Genomic DNA, 19,263 nt, shown 5'->3' on the forward strand with positions numbered 1-19,263 from the left:
GCTGCAGCATTTGACTCTTAGACATGCTGAAAAGCAAAGAGTTTGAAGTATTTTATTGAAAAAGTATTAGTTGAAAGATTTCAGGAGTTGATACTGAGGAGTCACAGATTTCAAACAGTTCCAAGTCTGGAAACTGAACTGAAACAAATGTATTATCTCAAAATGACACTGAATTTCTTTCTGGCTTGGTACATCTTGATCAGTGATGTGCTCAGAGCAAAAAGAGCTTTAAGGTATTTCAACATCATGCACCCTGTAAATACCCCAAATCCAAAAGTGTTTGGGGAATAGTAAGTAAAGTTTTGGAGTTGAGACAATGACTGTTTATCATAAATTATGTTGTATTTACTGATAATTTTTCTCTTTGGGGAAAAAAGAAACAGACTTCTCCAAATGATTAGATCCGATACATAGCAATGTATAGCTGATGTCAGAAGGAACAAGGCTTTGCAGAAGGAAACAGCTGGGGTCAGATCTAGATTACTGCAGAAGACACATTAGTGTTTACAATAGTGTTTCACAGTAAAATCATTTCAAAGGACAGGCCCTGAAAAATGTTATAAGAAAGGGAGAACACCAAGTGTGGGGGATTTGTTTATTCAGTTGTTGGAGTGATTGTGCATATGTCCTGCAAGACAAAACATTACATGGATTCTGATTAATAGACAAGAAGACATTTGTGTTTTTTTTTGCAGAAGTGAGGCATCCATTGAGTGCTCAAATTTGTACATACAACTTCTCAATTTCACTGTTGTAAGCACAGTATTTGTCCTAATGACAATTTTTTTCTTCCTCCTCTTCCTATGTGTCAACTCAGCCATTATCTTGTTTTTTTTTACGTCACTTGCTGTACAAGTGGAGTAACTATGGGCTTCTCATATTAGTTGCATTGTGAAGAGGTCTCTACATGGACACATTTGTGGATGGGGCAGAGGGTCTGGTCTCCTCTTTCAGCCAGAGTAACCCTCTCTACGACAAGGATATGAAGCTGAGCAGAAGTGACATCTACAGCTTCCAGAGCAATGGTAATGACCCGTGGGACTAGGGGGCCTACATTCTTCGGTCTATAGTTTATATTGGTATTTGTACTTTGTTAGAAAAACCAACAAGGCTGTTAACAAGAAAGGGACACATGTATAGAATAGCTGTTTGGATGATGTTGACAGGTGCTTTTTGAATAGAGTACAGATGAACTAAAATGACAATTATTATTTTATCCTTGACATTTAGAGCATATTTGAAAAAAAACATTTGTAAAGTAGGCTTGCAACACGGACAGAGGAAGGATAGCAATTATAACAATATAGCTGCAAACAGCAATGGGGGATTTCTCCTCACAATTGCAAATAAAAAATGCTAATGCCATTTTGCGGGTTCCTCCGCAAAATGGCAAAATATTATAAACATGTACACTGTTTAAGATAGACAGTTGGACAACAAGAGAGCAAAACTACTTCATGTTTGGCCAACAACAATAGGCTGAATGGGAATTAGAACTCATGAGCATAAGGTCACAAGTCAGTCTCTCTATCCTCTCTGCTTCACATTAACTGTTAAGATTTTGTGAGTAGAAAGGGCAGAGTTTGAGCTTTGGGACACACAATCCCACAATCAGTACTTATCATCCGCAGACTTGTTTTCAAACTTTCTCAAAGATCGCTTGAAAACCACGGATATTCACTTTTTCCTTGAGTGGATCTCAAGAATAGCCTCATAGGCAGCTGGCTAGGGTACGGCCCACTTCCAGCTCCTTGCGAGTGTAGCCTCTGATGGTATAATCGCCGACTCTCTGTTCCCATTAAACTACAGGACATGCACACTCAGGGTGACCAACAAGATTATATTATTAACTAACAAACAATAACATTACAAACATCTAACTGAACGAACACAACAACTGAAATCCCTCGCATGGCCGTTGTAACCGAACTATTTTCCATAAGTCTTTGCGTTTTTTGACATGCCGCACTGCATGCTGGGTACTCAAGAGCGCTGACAGCTGATTATCTAGCTGTGCGCGGACTGCGTGATATGACAAGATGCTAGTGACGAGCTAAGGTCTCTGAGTCTCCTGCATTAACAAGTTCTGCTCGATTAGCAAGCTATTTTTACTAATGTTTTGTTAGCTATTGAATATCCATATATCTTGAATATTCATATCCAACAAATTACACCCCTGTACTTTTAAAACAGATCTAATGGCCTACTACAATTGTAAATATCATATGGCTTCTTCTCCAATTGGGCCTCAACAATGTCATCTAATATTTTCTGCCCATTCTGTTTTTGGGGACTTTCCACACCAGCACCCTTTGCCCAGTCCCTCTATTCTGCCCTACTACATGTGTTTTCCAACACCAGTTACAATCAACCCTGGGCAGGGACAGCACCAGAGAATTTTTAATATAGGTGCTGAGGAGGTGCTAGATCATTGACAGGGGGAGCTGCTGCTGCGCAATTATATATACATAAATACTATTAATAAAGAAGCAGTACTTCTCTTGAGTGGTTTTTATTCAGATGAATAATCATTGGATTAAGGTCAAAAGTCTATCACTTGAACTGGTTTAATCACTTAAGACTAGTGGTGGGCATAGATTAATTTTTAAAATCTAGTTTAATCTCACTGTAATATTGGCGTTAATCTAGATTAAAATGGCTAATTTGAATTCTGCCGAAGGCATTCAGAATATGTGTGCTACCCAAATAATGACTAAGTATTTGAGAACGGGTTTCTCAAGCCAGGTGGCGCATTAGACCAGGAGCTCATCTCCTGTTTCCAAAATGCATCACAAACTGCTTGAGAAAGCTGTTCTACTATGATAATTGGTGATGAAAATAAATAATGTTCAATAAGATGTACTTGTGTTTATTAACTGTTTATTAGATTAGTTAGCTTGGCTGATAGAGCTGTGCTGACGGGCTTGCCTCGGTTGCACTCAAACATCGTAGTTTGACGACGACTCTTCCCCTGCGCTACATCAGTGTGTAGCGCCCCCAGCCCATATATGTGGTACTGTCAGTGACGCCCTGAGTTCTTACTCTATATATGAATTAAATAAACTTAATGTGAATTATGCGGTGAATATTATAACTGCTTACTGCCATTAACCCTCTTGGAACTTAGACTAACTTGACTGTAATAACCCACTTAATACACAATAATGCATATAAACATGAATGTCCACCATTAAGGTATAGTTTAGGTACTTGTATTGAAAATGAATTCAACAGGTATCACATAAAATAAAGGAAAATAGATACCACTGAATATCAAATAAAAGTAGAATGCACAGTCATGAATTTAAATCAGATACCTTATCAAAGGATAGCAGTTATCCTGCTTGTATAACCAAACGGTACTGGTTACCTATAACCTCATACAAATCATACACACTCATAGATTACATCAAACATTTAACTTATGGGCCCATAAAGTGATAACCTAAACCGGCATATATCTATTTGAAACACCCCAAACATGAATTGTTCCTGTTGCAGGCCTGAGTTGCTTGTGGGCGTTGTGGCCTTTAAACGTAAAAGTGGCCTCTTCACGCAATGCGCAACAAAATAAAACCAGCTGTTAACTCACGAACGTGATGAGCTCCCGGCACAGAGGAAAACCGTGCACCGCCGTCAGTAGTTGTCGCCAGACTCACGCGCTGTCCGCTTGTGTGTCTTTCTCTCCTACTTGGCCATCCCGGTCTCCTCGCGCTGGCTGATAAGTCCTCTCGTTCTGTTCACTCGCCGTACTTCAATCGCCAGTTAGCAACCGACCAGCAGGCTACAGCTAGCAAACTGCCCACTGGTTTAAAGATCATTTGAGAAATAAAGTATATGAAAACTGCCCGAAACTTCTCTGTGTAAATACAATAGCCTACTTTCGCATGTACACTATGAAACTGGTTATCAGGCCGACAACCATACGCATAATATACTAAAGAGGTATGTATCTCAGTTGCAATCTACTACGCGACGTTCTCTGTCGCTTGTCCGTTGCTCAAGAGAACGTGCATCGATCATCCACCGGATATTCCTACATCCGTGAACTCTCACCTTCGCCACTGATTGGCCAATATGTTATACAGAAATAAATTATTTTACCCACTTCATTATATTTTCACATAAGACTAATATAAATTACAATCCTTTTTTTTAATGAACATTTTACCTTTCCTATCAGAAAATAAAGCAAAGTCTGTTTACCAGACAGAAAAAACTAAGGAAACTTAACCATGTATTTTCTTCAGGGTTACAAGTGCTTGGCCCGGCATCTTCTGCATTAGCTAAGGGATGCTTTGCGTTTAGGTGGTATTTGAGACTGGAAGAACTCCTACAGTAAACTAATTCCGCATAGCACAAGGTGCAAACAACCTTAGGCTTGTCGAGGTTTCTATTGGGAAGCTTCTTAAAAATAAATTTTCCCTGAAGCAAACCAGGTGGCTTCATAGCTGCATCCATGTTAGCACGTCACGTTTGATGTGATAATTTCATACACAAGGCATACACACAGGTTCGAAGACTCGTTCTCGCCCCCTACAGTGCAATTCGGCTAGGTATACATCCGCGCTAAAATGTCAAGGTGAAAGTCATCATAGCTTGCGTAGTATAGACCCAGCTCCCAAGCCAACTTTGAGAATAGATTAACAGCGCTATTTTTTTATCGCCCGATAAGAGTCTTACGTTAACGCAGCGTGTTAACGCCGATAACGGCCCACCACTACTTAAGACACTAAAAGTCAGCAGATTGGCATACTTGGACATGGAAAGGATTAAACATTTAGACTTTCATCAAAGTTAAAAATGCTGGTTTGTCCTTTTTCATCAATGTCCTCAAAAAAGCAGTCTGCAGAGCTACTGTGTCTGTGGGGTGACTGTCTCTGGCAGGCAGGCAGGGCAGGGCAGGCAGGGCAGGCCAGCTGAATGAAACTGTCCAGCTAAAGAGGGATAGTCCAGCAAGGGGTCTGTGTTGCTCTCAGCATTCTATGTTGTTGCTCTCCGAATCCTCTATTGAACTCTGTTGAGCAGGCCTCTGCATGACCCTCCAGACCTGTAAAAGTGAAGAAAGGATCCATGTCAGTTCAGTTGTGAAAAACGAAGCTTTTTCCATCTACACTTGACATTAACTACAGTTTTGACAGTGAAATGCAGTGGCATTACTTGAACTTGAATCCAAATGTATTTACCTGATGGAGACCCATGCAAAGTCACTCAAAACACGGGTTTGATTCCAGGCTCTGGCAAGAGTATTTAGCTCTAAACTGGTCAATATATACACATCTGACAAAAGACCAGCTCGACCTTTGCCTGTAAACAGTGATTCTGACTGTCAGAGACCTTTAAATAGGGTGACCGAGTGAAACTAGCCTGGCTAACGTAGGTCGCTTTCTCAGGCAAATAACGAAGGAAACAGGATTGCTTTGAAAAATCCTAGATACAGGCTATCATCAGCAGGCTCTTGTCTGCAAAAAGAAGTCCTCCCTGACGTTTTTGGAGTAGAATTGAGTGAAATACAATCACTGCCAGTGAGCAAACCAAGTCTAACTCTGAGGCTAACGTCAAAACAATGCACTCTCACTCAAATTGCAAGTTTTCCACAAATCACAAAAATAATAGGACCATCTGGCTACAAGCACAATTCCCACATCTCTTGAGGCTGCCCTGCCCTTTTCGGGGGTAGAATTTACAGAACTGTAAATAAAATGGTGAACATGATGCAACCAAAACATGGCTGCCGCCTAAGCCTATGCGGTCTCCCTGGCGTCCGAACTCACTCCAATTACAAAGACTTTCACGACCCAAATCAAAATTCTGAGCCGACAGGTCTGTGGGGAATTGCCTTTTCTCCTAAAGGCTGCCCTCCTCGACCTTTTTGATGAACAATTCGCCGAGATGCAAAATGACTCACCAATTAAAAAAAGAGGAAAAAAGCTAGAGCTACAGCAGCTACTTTTCGAGTTTGGTTTTCCGTCACTTCAGACTCACGATCTAAAGGTCTAAAAGTGCTAAAACCTTCACCATAATTCAAGAGTAGTGTACTTTCACGAACCCAATCATTGATTCTAGCTTAAAATGTGTAAAAATAGGACTTACCGAACGTGGCTGCCTCCAACACTATCAGGCGATTCCAGTTGAAAACAACAATGGCCGCCGAAAAATAATTTATATTCGTAATGGCGAGCTGCGATTGGAAGCGAAATGAGACAGGAGCTAAAAACAGGGTGGGGTCTTGGTCAGCACACAATTTCCAGAAAGGATGTGTGTGCGTCTCGCCAAGCTCGCGTGTGTCAAGTAGGGTGACCACCTGTCCCGCTTTGCGCTGTATCACACAGCATTTTCAATATGGGACGTGCGGGACAAGGGGTGAAAATGCTGTGCGACACAACGCAAAGCGCTATGGAAGCCAATCGTTACCAAAATTCAAATGAAAATGCATTTCCAGAAATGCATTTGCATTTTAAGAATGTGGCTGCATTATTTGACTCATAAATGAAATTAGTAATCAATCATCCTATTTGCATTTTAATTTTCTTCTTCAACAGTGCTCAATCTTTCACTTAATTAAAATGAAAAAGAAATAGACATTTGAGATTTAATTTTCAAAACATGCCCCAGCAAATAGATACCAAAATTCAATTTGAAATGTAAAATTTGAAAATTAAAATGCATTTCCAGAAATGCATTTTCATTTTAAGAACGTGGTTGCAAAATCGTGACCACAATTCAAATTCAAATGCATTTCCAGAAATGCATTTTCATTTTCAAGAACGTGGCTGCAAAATCGTGACCACATTTCAAATTCAAATGCATTTGCAGAAATGCAAAATGAACGAAAAAGCATTCTGAGCCGCGTAGCAGAGTGACGTCAGTAGCCGCTCTTCTTCTGCTCCCTGCTGACCGAGCTACCCATCTTGTTCGGTAGGGGGCGGTGTGCACATCTGCATTGCATTACATTGCAAATGTGCCGGGAAATTGATTGAATTGCCGGGTCTTTAACGGTCTACAACATCGTTGTAGGATTTATTATGACATTAGATTACAAGTAAACGATTTGTGGGTGAAATTATCATTACCTGTGGTTTCAAACCAGTGTAGCTCACAGCAACGCTGTAGCCTACGCGAGACACTAGTAGCTAGCTAACAAAAACATCTCCACAGCTGTTTACAGTAGGAAGTGAAACGGCGACAGAACATGTTCGGCACTACCCTTACTTAAATCAAAAGTCTTTCAATAGGTGAAACTATCTGACCTGTGACTACTAACCTGAACTCCATTGCCACAGCCTAAACTTTGTCCATCTGTTCATGAAAATAATTAATTTCAGCCTAAACCATCCAACGGAACGTTAAATCGAATTCAACCAACGCAATCGCTACCAAGACGAACACAGTCTAGTACTGTACTAGTACAATTTACCGGGGCAGCTTCTCCACACAGGGCTATATCGCATTTTGCGTTGTTACTGGCAATGATCGCTACCACTGAGCTTTTTATGAATGAGAGATTTTCCCCTTAATAAATGTCAATCTTATTTACGTTTTTGGGGACATATTTTCAGTTAGCAGATGGTACTATTTGAAACGCGATTCCATCTGAGATAGCTACTGCCGATAACGTCGTTGTTAGAATAAGCTACAAAGGGGGTTCTTTATTAATGAATGAATGCATTCTTTAGGCTAAATGCCAGAAAATATCACAAGAAGGGAAAAACTTAAAATGACGTTTAAATCAGAGATTAGGTCCAGTTTTACATCGGTCTGCCAAATGTATTTGTTTTGATTAAACTATGAGGCTGCTGATCACCATTCCCTCTTGCAGGGGAAATGAGAAGACAACTATTTCATTCTACTCTTCACTCTTAGTATTTTGAGTTGTGAATGAGCGAAAAAATATGCTTTTAAATCTATGTAATCTTTATAAATAATAAGTAGGCTATGCATTTTTTATATAAAATATACAGAAATATCAGTTGTAAAAATGTCTTTAAAAAACGGACCCCTCTGCAACCGACGCAAGCCAGCACACCCTACAATTTCCCCAGAAATTGTACCCTCTATAGTTGCAATATGGTTTAGGCACCTCAACATATATTGAGCACAGAGCTATTCAAATGTAATGCCAATCCTTCTCAGTGTGTGACAGAATACACAATTTAAAAATATGGCAACCATGTTGTACAAGTTCCTACATGTATTTGTGTTAATGTTATGTGTATGATATTACATGTGTTTCAGATATCAAGCCAGCAAAACCCAAACAGTGTTGTTTGAATTTTGTTGTGGTCTACCTGATTTTACTGACTGGATTGAATGCATTTCTTCTGTATAAAGGTAAAACGATCTTACGCCTACAGTAGGGTGAACATGTACCAATTAGGTTTGATATCACAGAGCTTTAGTAAAGAGAAAATCTGACATGACAAATCTGGTATTTTAAATGGCAGCATACAGTAGTATGCATTAATCAGCTAACTTTTTTTTTTACACCGGTCCCACAACAGTATTTACTCTGGAGTCTGGAAGTCATATGGCTTCTGACAAACTGACCTCCTCCGATCATATTCCCCTGGGGGGTGAGCAAGATGATCTCTCCATGATGGTACGCAACACTAGTCTTGAGACTCGCTCTATGAAAGGCCAGTTGGGGACGTTGAAGACCCAAGTTGGCAGTCTTTGTGGTGAAGAGGGACAACTGGGCAAGCTGAAGGCAGAGCTGGGCATAGTCAATGCCAGCACACACCTCCTTCAGGACAAACTTGAAACACTGAGCCTTAAAGCAGGTATGACACAGTGACAAGTTGAAAAGTGGTTAAGTTGTATAAACCAAGGATGTATTGCTGAAAAATCATATGTATCGCTGGTCCAAACATGAAAGCAACTATAGTATGTCTACAAAGTTCTGTTATAAAATACACAGGCCCCCCTGGACCAAGTGGACCAAAGGGTGAATCTGGAATGGCAGGTGAGGTAAAACTTCTTAAAGTGGATAAAACAACAATATTACATACAATATGTAAACCCATTTGTGTTCATGATTCCTATCATGTACAGGAGAGTGTGGTCCAATGGGTGCACCTGGAGAAGCTGGACCTTCTGGTCTGAGAGGAGAAAAAGGAGAGAAAGGTGATTTGACTCAATAAATACACTTATTTGGACAGCACAACTCTCCACTAATTACAGATGGAGCTTTGGCTTCTAGTGAATTGGACTGTTGAGGTTTATGTACATTGTGTGAGGTCACTATTAGCTGTATTAGCTGTCAACTTGTGTTAACGTAGATGAAGAAAGCAGGATGAACAGATTCCCTTACTTCTCACACAAAACATAGCCCCACAGCTTTGTCAGTTAATTGACATTTTCTTTATGATTTCTCAATCAGAGCTGGGCATAAGCAAACACATTACCCAGCCTGCCTCAGTAAGAAGTTTAGTTCAGTAGTCCTATAAGTATATCTTTAATTATTTTTTCATGCTGAATTGTGTTGAGTTTTTGAAAGCATGTCAGTTAGTGGGTGTATTGTAAAAAAAGAGTCCACTGGATGTTCTTGAGTTTTAGGTGAAGCTGGACAGTCTGGCCCAAGAGGAGAAATAGGACTCACAGGAAAACCTGGAGAACAAGGCCCCACTGGTCAACCAGGTGATTCACCTTGCCCTGACAAAGAACAACATAAACATTTTCTGAAACAAAATTAACTTGATTATAAACCGATTAATAAATTACAGTAAAGCTTTTTTTCAATTCATGTTGAAAAATGTTCATCGCCTAACCAAATTGTAGTTAATATTTTGATTTGATTATGATTGACAATAATTGATATACATACTGTATGTAAGCTCAAAGTCTGTCAACACGTTCAGGCCAAGATGGTTCCCCTGGAGACCAAGGACCTGAGGGACCAGCTGGTAAGTGCTTTTATGCAGACATGGTTTGTGTTTTTATGCAGACAACTGCAGTGGTGAAAAACGTACCATTTTATCCCATAATAATAAGCCTTAAAGATCCTGTAAAGTGGAATTAAAAACGAGTTTCAAGTTCACCACACCACAGAATAATGCGTTATTAACTACCCATCCAAATTAGAATGAAAAAAAAACACAGACAAGTATGTTAAATCAGGCTTTGAAATCGTAAGAAAATCAGCAGTCTTCTCTGTTCGAGACTGGGGGGGCGTGTCGCCTGAAGGAGCTGAAGCTCGGCCCCCTCGCTGGAAGGCGCCGCCTCTCTCAAGTAAGCTACCTAAGAACCTAATAGACGCTACGTCAAGCCGAACAAAACAGTATAGAATTAGAATGTATTTGTTCAATGAGTGAAACATACAGATGTATATAAATGAAATATTCCCCTGAGCTGTAACACAAGAGTAAACATTTACAGCAGAGACAGCAGACAGTGAGCTCTCCAACTACTTCTAGCACATTAGCTACCATTTCACCAAAATACCATCATTCTACACCGAGTAGCCTAATATCAAGTTAGCGGTTTGCACTAATTATAGCAGAGATACATCTGGAAAAGTTATTTAGTATAATTATAACAAGCACACAGAACTGAGTGATGAACTGCAGGCGGCGGTGGATGGTCCAGGTGCGACCGGAGGATGAACGGCCGGGGCGGCGATGCTCGGTACGGCTCCGCGCTGCAAGAGAAGCCGTGTGTTGATGAACCCCGTCTGTCTCTGGTCCATGTTAAAACTGTCCGCCGTGAAATGGTCAGTGGCGCTGAGGCGGCTGTTGGAGTTTATCCGAAGCTTTCCATGAGTGTAGCTCTTCACAAAATCTATCCACCTATTTTTCCTTTCATTATCAACAGGGAACTTAAATGGCGTTGCAGCGCAGCTGGAGTTCTTGCATCCAGGGAATATGCAGTTGCGGGTGGTGGGAGACATCCTGAAGCTAGCTAGCTAGCTGATGTAAGCTACAATAACAGTACAGCAGGAGGAGACATTCAGTGATCTGACGTAGATGGGGCGAAATGACGTAGATAGGGCCTTTTTTGGCTCCGCCCATTAAAACCTGATCTGAAAAGGAAGAGAAACTGTTCTTCGGTCTAACTCCACATTTCAGTGCGACAAAGTTTTAGCGCTTTGCACATGCTTTCAGGAACTCATTTCACACGTATATAATGTACTTAGAAGCAAAACATGGAATTTACTTTACAGGATCTTTAACTCTTCAACCATTTTTTGAAGTTTTGAATGGATTGTTAGCAGCTCTGGAAGATAAAATTCACAGGAAATCAAAAAAAAAGCCTTGGTCATCCCTGTTGATAGGTGTGCCAATCCCTGACTGCATGAATCTTAAGAATATCTCATGAATAGCTGAACAGACTTTTTAGTAACTACGCAATAGGTCAATAAGTCAACTAAATAAAATACGCTTTTTCACTTTCTGTGCCACATGACAGAAATTAATGTCTGCGTGTCAATATTGTGAAATCACATTTTCAGTTCCTCTAAAGTACAACAAGAAATCAGGGTAACATTATAGAACAGGAACCAGAAAAACAATGATACTTTCAGTCTACCAAGAGTTTGTGCTGTCAAATCATATTTTTAATGCCCTATTTTGTGATCAATATTACAAAGCTGTACAGTTCACTATAGATCCTAAGATGCAAACACAACCTAAACCCTCAGAAGTCCATAAGGAAAAATTCTCAAAAAAAGGTCTGCCGGCAATCATGCAGTTGGAAATCTCCCTGCGATTTGCTTCCCTAAGGGTAATGCTTGATTATACAACACAGAAACCAAAGGTCAAAGGCCCTGTAGATTAAGGCTGCTTTCTCACAAATGCTAATAAATTGTAGATAAACACTCAAGTGACATTTCCTTTTTCCGAAAACTCAAAAGCGTCAAAAGCAGAACTTACCATCCTACTTAATTCATAGGACCATGTTTATCCTGTCCCAAAGCATCCTTGTGAAAAGAACATGAAAATATCAGATATGTTGTGAGTGCACAGATATATACAAATACTATTTGATTTGATACAAAGGCGATTGAGGAAGTGTGAAGTTACAACAGGTGCTTGTCTTAACATTCTCCTAGTTATAATACCACATTTGATTCTTTGCATGGTGCAGGTCCTGTTGGTCCCAAAGGATCCCAAGGACACCCAGGCTTCCCTGGGGCTCAAGGACCAGGATCAAAAGGGGAAAAGGGGGATCCTGGATCACCAGGTATGTGCACTAGTGCCTTTAACACCCATTGAACCTCTGGGGATGGTTCTAGGAAGTGTATGCTTAACTACTTACTAACAGAGAGTGAGGTCAACCTCGCTATCGCTTGGACGTTAAAGCCTCAGTTTGATATTTCCCGGCATGACCGAACGGTCGAGGTTAGTAAGTTGTTTATTATATGGCATTTTTAGCTCTTCTCATTTTGTAAATGAAAATAAATGGTAATTGTAAATAGAAAACATGTCGTTTTGTTCAGCTCTCAAGTCTTCTCACAGTGTGTTTCAGGTGTTGCCTAGCAACCAATCTGAGCAACCAAACCTAGCAATCTGCTTAGCGCTTGTCGTTTTACTCTCTGTGTTCACACTTTTCTGCTATTTTAGAAAGTTAAGAATTTCCTCGTCGCTGTTGATTTCTTCATTGTCATCTGGATAGTAAACCTCCTAGATGTCGCTCATTTTGAAGATGACGTCAGAGGGCAATAAGTATCTGTATCAGATCGCAGACCGGCGAGGAGGTCAATATGCAAGCTGGCATGACTACCCATTAGCCAATCAGAACGCTCGTACTGTCGTTGCCATATAATAATATACAGTATATTTATGTCTTATCATCTTTGTCATCTTTGTCTATGCATAGGATCTCTAGGAGAGCCAGGCAAAGATGGGCCCAAAGGAGATAAAGGGGATGATGGTATAACTAAACTGATGTTTTAATGTTGGTGGATGAATGTGTTTCTTTACATAGTTTCATGCTTTTATATGTTTTATATGACTGTACAAACACAGCAGACTGCAGGCTGGCAATTGCTAAAAATAAATGTTTGGTACGCTCAGGGGGAGTTGGGGCTACTGGGTTGCCAGGAATACCTGGTCTGAAGGGAGACAGCGGCAGATCGGGAATACCTGGAGCACGAGGACCACCAGGTGAGTTGCAACCAATACCATTGATTAAATGACAATATCAATATACATATGCTGTATATGTCCTGTATATAATGTATAATGTGATGTATTTTCTGTACCATAATGCTTGGCAAAGTAGTAAAATATTTGACCTTTTAGGACCTATTGGACCTTCAGGCTTTAATGGCACCAACGGTGAGTATAAATACAGTATGTATGTGAACAGTATATAGGTGATCCATGTGTGTGTAAAAGTCTTACTATATACCGCATGTCTTATTTGGTCTGAGAGGATTTCCAGGCTTAGCTGGTAATCCTGGAGCAGCAGGTCCTCGTGGAGAGAAGGGAGAGAGAGCAGATACTGGTGAGTGTGTGTACTTCTGCAACTTTCACCTTAGTAACACATGCATATACTGCACAGTGTGTACATAGCTTTTTAAGAGGAAGTTCGTGGCTTTTTTTTAGACAATGTTGTATGCAAATTGCAGTATTTCTTTACCTGTTAAAATAACTGTACTTTGTCTATAGGGCTGTTTTAGTGCTTTTCAGTTATTTTTGAATCCTTAGCATCCTTAGAGTGCATACGCAATTTTCTGAATACACTCTTCTACAACAGAAATTGTGCGCATTGTGGGTGGGGGGCCTCGAGGGAGAGTGGAGGTGCTCAACATGGGGGTCTGGGGCACTGTGTGTGACGATGGCTTTGATACTCTCGATGGGACCGTGATCTGCAAGATGCTGGGGTATCACAGAGCCAGTGCTGTCTACACGGCCAACCCAGGTGAGTCCATTCTCTATAACCTAAAAGATTTAAGGATACTTCCCTCCGTTTTGTTAGTTTAGTTTTTTCTATGGGAATCAAAGTATATGAATGAAAGTTAATTGAACCATCCTCTTATGTCCTTAAATTTTATTATGTTAATCTGATATATGCGGCATGTTTCCGCTGAATTTTTTATCTTCTCAGGAGTGGGTAAGATCTGGCTTGATGACCTGCGATGCAGAGGCACTGAAACCAGTGTGTTTGATTGCCCTCACAACGGCATGGGTGTCAACAACTGTGACCACCAGGAAGACGCTGGGGTTACGTGCATCTAAAACATAGACAGAAAAATGGATGGACAAGCAAACACATACACAAACAAGTACACAGAGATATACACACTCTTCATAATAGCTACATATATTACTTTCTTAGCTGGATAATGTTGTATCACTCACAGCAAATAATGTTATTAAGGCTTGTATGGTGCTACATGGTACAATCTTTATTCGGAATGATTAGTTGTTGACTTAAACTCTGTTCTGATTCTGATTTAGCAAACATGGCAACTTAATAATGTAACTATAATTACTTTCCTTTTAATTGTCAGATGATTACAGTAAATGCCAGTCTTTCACTAAGTCTGTTCTGAAGAAGTTAGTTTTGCAAGTACTTTTTAAGCAGTCAGATTACAGATGGGAAATAGGCTGCATTTATATAGCGCTTTTCTACCTTAGCTGCACTCAGAAACGCCTCTCATTCACCCGTTCACACTCATACACCGACGGTGGCAGAGCTGCCATGCAAGGCGCTAGCCTGCCCAATCGGGAGCAACTTGGGATTCAGAGTCTTCTCAAGGGCATTATCTACTTACCTGGCTTAGAATACATCAGCATTTAATGTAATTTTACACAATACATTAAGGATTAAAACATTTACACCCATCTTTGCAAGATTGAAAGGGCCAATTGTACTGGGACGTTTAATATTGCATTTGTCTAATAATGGTAATGTGTAGCTGGTGTGGAGAGGGTCGCAGACGTGTGCTTCTGCTCCGTCCAAAAGTTGAATTTTTATTTCTTAAAAGTTACCGAACTTCCTATGGTGCACTTTTATTTAGAAATGTGCGTAGGCTCCAAACCGTGCTGGTGTTGTGCCGAAAACCGATCCCCTGCCGAAATCTAACTCCCCTGCTCATTCAAATATAAGACATGGGGAAGATGTTGACGATATTGGTAGACACTTTGTATGAATGAGTATTCATAGACTAATAGCCTACAATTGAGAAAACTGCACATTACACGTCTTTCAAACATGAACAAACAACGATTATTTTCTATAATAAAATGCAGAAAACATTTTTTACTGTTGTATTTAAGGACACCAATAGGGCCTACAGAATATTTTCATCTGGTAAGAGCAACGAAACTTATGCCAAATTTAGAATGAAGTGAATACAAATATCTCCACAAGCAATAGAGTGTGTGCGTGTTCACGAGCAGGGAAGTTAGATTTCGGCAGGGGGTCGGTTTTCGGCTTTCTAGAACACAAATAATAACTGGCACTGCACGTATTATTATTGTAAATTAAATTATAATGGTTCGGAAATTAAATAAGGTTAGACCAATTGAGAACCACTGGTGTAGGGTATATTGTATCAACTTCAATAGATTAGAGTAGAATATAATTAGCATAGCAAACTGGCTGGTAGTTACACTAGTAGATCCCTAAGTAATATGCTTTGGACAACTAGCTCTTACACTAACAGGATAGCAGCTACAGTAGCGCTCATAGCAAGCATAATGTACTATTATTTATGCTCTTTCCATAGCATCACAACATGCTCAGCATGGGCTTCAATCAAATGTAGCTCAGCACTGTCCCATGAAACACAAGCAATACTAGCTACGTTCATAATTCCACTCTCCAATCCAAAGAAACTGTCTCGCAAAAGATGTTCCCAAGAGAGTCTGTCAGCAGACCCCTGAGTCGTAAAGGGAGGGCAGATATGACCATAACTAGGAAGGCCCTCATTAACTGCTGACCTCGCGCCTCCTGTCTGCTCTCGCGCTCTCAGCTGAATCTCGTCTTATTGCATGGAAACACGCGCCTGCGCACCCTGCTGCGAAACCCCTTCCGGCCGTACATGTATGCCAACAGCATATCCATCTGAAGATTTGAGGATAGGTCCTGGTACGGGTGTAAGTACTTTGAGCGGACCAGCCAGAAAATCGGAGTCGTGGTTGTAGGGGGTTAAATATTGGCCAAACATTTAGTCATTTAGCAGACGCTCTTATCCAGAGCGACTTACAGTAAGTACAGGGACATTCTCCCTGAGGCAAGTACATTTACATTTACGCATTTAGCAGACGCTTTTATCCAAAGCGACTTCCAAGAGAGAGCTTTACAAAAGAGCATAGGTCACTGATCATAACAACAAGATAGCCCCAAACATTGCGAGCAGCCAAAACATGAAGCATACATTGTGGAAAACCAAATAAGTGGCAAAGGGAAGAACCATAAGAGCATGCAGTTAAACAAGTTACAATTGAACAACATGAAACTCCCCACAAGAGTGCAAGGTAGAAAAAACAATCAACAGTAAAATATTTCACAGCGACTACAAGAATTTGAAACCGTTACAACCAACAAGAGCAACAAGTCTCTCAATACGAGTCATTGTGATCCTGGAGGAAACTAACATCAGGTCCAGCCAAGCATTCCAGTAGGGTGAAGTGCCTTGTCCAAAGGCACAACGTCATCTTGCACGGCCAGGAATCGATCTGGCATCCTTCTGATTACTAGCCCGCTTCCCTAACCGCTCAGCCATCTGACTCCAAAACAACCAAAACTAATTCCCCTATGGTTTAAAGATCATGTAAAGCAAATTCCATGATTTGCTTCTCAGTACATTATATACGTGTGAAATTAGTTCCTGAAAGCATGTGCAAAGCGCGAAAACGTCGCAGTGAAATGTGGAGTTAGACCGTTAAACAGTTTATCTTCCGTTTTCAGCTCAGGTTTTGTATAGGCGGAGCCAAAACCCGACCGATCTACGTCACAGCGATCTATGTCAGATCACAGACGGTTGCATTCTGTTACTCAGCTGGTACGATGCAAAGACAAAGTAATTAATACATAAAACACTCAGAGACTGCAGGTAGGTCTGTTCTGATATCGGCAATTGATTTAGCTAGTGTTGCTGTTGTTGCTAAATTCAATAAATTTGAGGGGGCGGAGATTCAGCTCCTTCAGACGACATTCCCCCCCAGTCTCAAGCAGAGAAGACTGTTGATTTTCTCACGATTCCAAAGCCTAATTTAACATTTGTCTGTTTTTTTTCAGTCGAGTTTGGATGGGTAGTTAACAACACATTCCTCTGTGGTATGATGAACTTAAAACTCCTTTTCAATTACCTGCTGGCAATAGGTGAATTGCTGACCGTTGCTAACAAGAAACACATATTTAGCCAATCAGCGTCCTCAAAAATGATGCCTAAAGGGCGCTGAAATAATCACCCCAAGCAAAGAATTACAGTATAGAAGTGATTTTGCAACTGTAGGGCCTACTTTACGTAATGAAAATGAATGACTCCGGACCGGACTTCAGCCATTCTCAAATTCTGTCCGATATCCTCTCCAAAATCCTTTTGAGAGGATATCTGAGAAAATAAGTGAAGAAAATAAAAAGAAGAGTTTGGCCCAGATCAACCTGACATCAAAATTACACAACAGGCGAGCGAAAAGAAGCTAAATCCTACAAGAGAGGTTTTTTTTGGTAAGCTACAACAGAAAGGCCTGGCTAGCTGGATGCAGTCATGTCAATGCCTTATTTTGCTTCCCGTGCTTGCTTTTTATAACATTCGGAACAGATACCGCATGGACTGTTACAGGAGTTAAGGACATTAAACATGTATCTGAGAAAACAAAACAAGTGCACAAAGGCACACATGGAGAATATCAAGCTAGCCATGCTACATTTACATTTACCAGACACTCTTATCCAGAGCGACTTACATTAAGTACAGGGACATTCCCCCGAGGCAAGTAGGGTGAAGTGCCTTGCCCAAGGACACATCGTCAGTTGGCATGACTGGGAATCGAACTGGCAACCTTCGGATTACTAGTCCGACTCCCTCACTGCTCAGCCACCTGACTCCCATGCTAGGCAGAGACAATATCGCTATGCAACTGGACGAAGGTCACCGGCTTGGGGTGAGGAAACACAACGAAGAAGTGGATAAGAACAGGCACGTTCTATCAAAGATAAATGATTGTGTTAAATTCATCTATAAATCCTTAATAATTAGTTTTACAGTAATAGTTGTGTTGTGTTTCCTAATAATACCAGGGAGAGTGGCTCAAGTTCCCAGATGTCCGTGGTTTTCAATATTTCTGAACTGAGTGTAATGATATTGTAATAAACCTCGCTTCCGCTATGGAGTGTAGAGAGTCACTTCAGGCTATTGCGAGTACACAGCTGAACATAGGAGAGGGAACACTCGGGGTACAACAAGGTTACTTTATTAGAATTCATAAAATAAGGTACAGCATGGAGCCAGGCACACAGATCTTCCGGCGCACAAGTTAGAGAACCCGCACATAGAGACCCCCACCGGGCCAACCAAGGTGTCTGTCACTTGGACAGCCCCTCTTATATAAAGACCCCCATGGGGCACGGCACGGCACACTACAACCCCACGCTCAGATCCCCTTAGGGCACAGCACGCAATGGCCACACGGTGCTATCACGCCCACACTTCACCGCAACGTCACACGTGTCTCGGGACCGCTGGCAGGGTATTGTCGTGGAAGTTTTTGAGGGAATCAATTGTTTAAGCTGAAGTCGGGTGAAGTACAGAGTTAATGTTTATTTGACGTATGACGTGAACATAATAACGTTATCAACATAACATCATTGACACACAAACATAAGACAATAACACAAAGACAATTCCATACAGCTCCATCTAGCATTCTAGAATGGGACTGGGAGAATCCAGCACACCAGCACCCCCCAGAACATTCTTCAACAGACCATTTTATAGATACGACAGTTCTCAAAAGTCATTGGTCCATCCTACAGACATGCAGCTATACCAAATCTCTTCTGTTATTGGTTAACTCCTAAGACCAATACAGTTGAATCCACATTGTCTACAGACCAACTGCTTCTTCCCCCCTGGTGACAAAAACTCTCCCAGGTTACCCAGACTTCCCGTCTCTAGACTTCACATCTCCTAGTTAGGCGTCATAAAACTGCAAATGGCATCTCTACCAAATTGAGTTGAATCAACATTCATTGTATCAAGCTTCTTAACCAAATGTAAACTTCTCCTAAAACACATTCATTATACATAGGCCCCAAATTTATTTCACATTATCTCTGTCGTACGGGTGCGCAGTTGCCTCCCGCGGTACT

At 40.9% G+C, this 19,263-nt stretch overlaps 1 protein-coding gene across 2 annotated transcripts; it reads left to right on the forward strand.

The window, feature by feature from the left end:
- Positions 1–875: 875 nt before the first annotated feature.
- marco (macrophage receptor with collagenous structure) lies at positions 876–15,258 on the forward strand. Of its 2 annotated transcripts, none has more exons than XM_067228884.1 (14): positions 876–1,025; positions 8,236–8,331; positions 8,502–8,780; positions 8,918–8,962; positions 9,052–9,123; positions 9,556–9,636; positions 9,858–9,902; positions 12,082–12,177; positions 12,814–12,867; positions 13,011–13,100; positions 13,239–13,274; positions 13,381–13,443; positions 13,696–13,860; positions 14,047–15,258. In XM_067228884.1, exons 1-14 carry the CDS (start codon positions 908–910, stop codon positions 14,175–14,177), a joined length of 1,371 nt encoding a protein of 456 aa, XP_067084985.1. In that variant the 5' UTR covers positions 876–907; the 3' UTR covers positions 14,178–15,258. The 2 variants fall into 2 exon arrangements, with proteins under 2 accessions (XP_067084985.1, XP_067084974.1); XM_067228873.1 differs by having other exon boundaries at positions 13,372–13,443; positions 14,047–15,257.
- The last annotated feature ends 4,005 nt before the right edge of the window (positions 15,259–19,263 follow it).

The sequence above is a fragment of the Osmerus mordax genome, chromosome 2 (genome assembly GCF_038355195.1).
Source record: "Osmerus mordax isolate fOsmMor3 chromosome 2, fOsmMor3.pri, whole genome shotgun sequence".
Lineage (NCBI taxonomy): Eukaryota > Metazoa > Chordata > Actinopteri > Osmeriformes > Osmeridae > Osmerus > Osmerus mordax.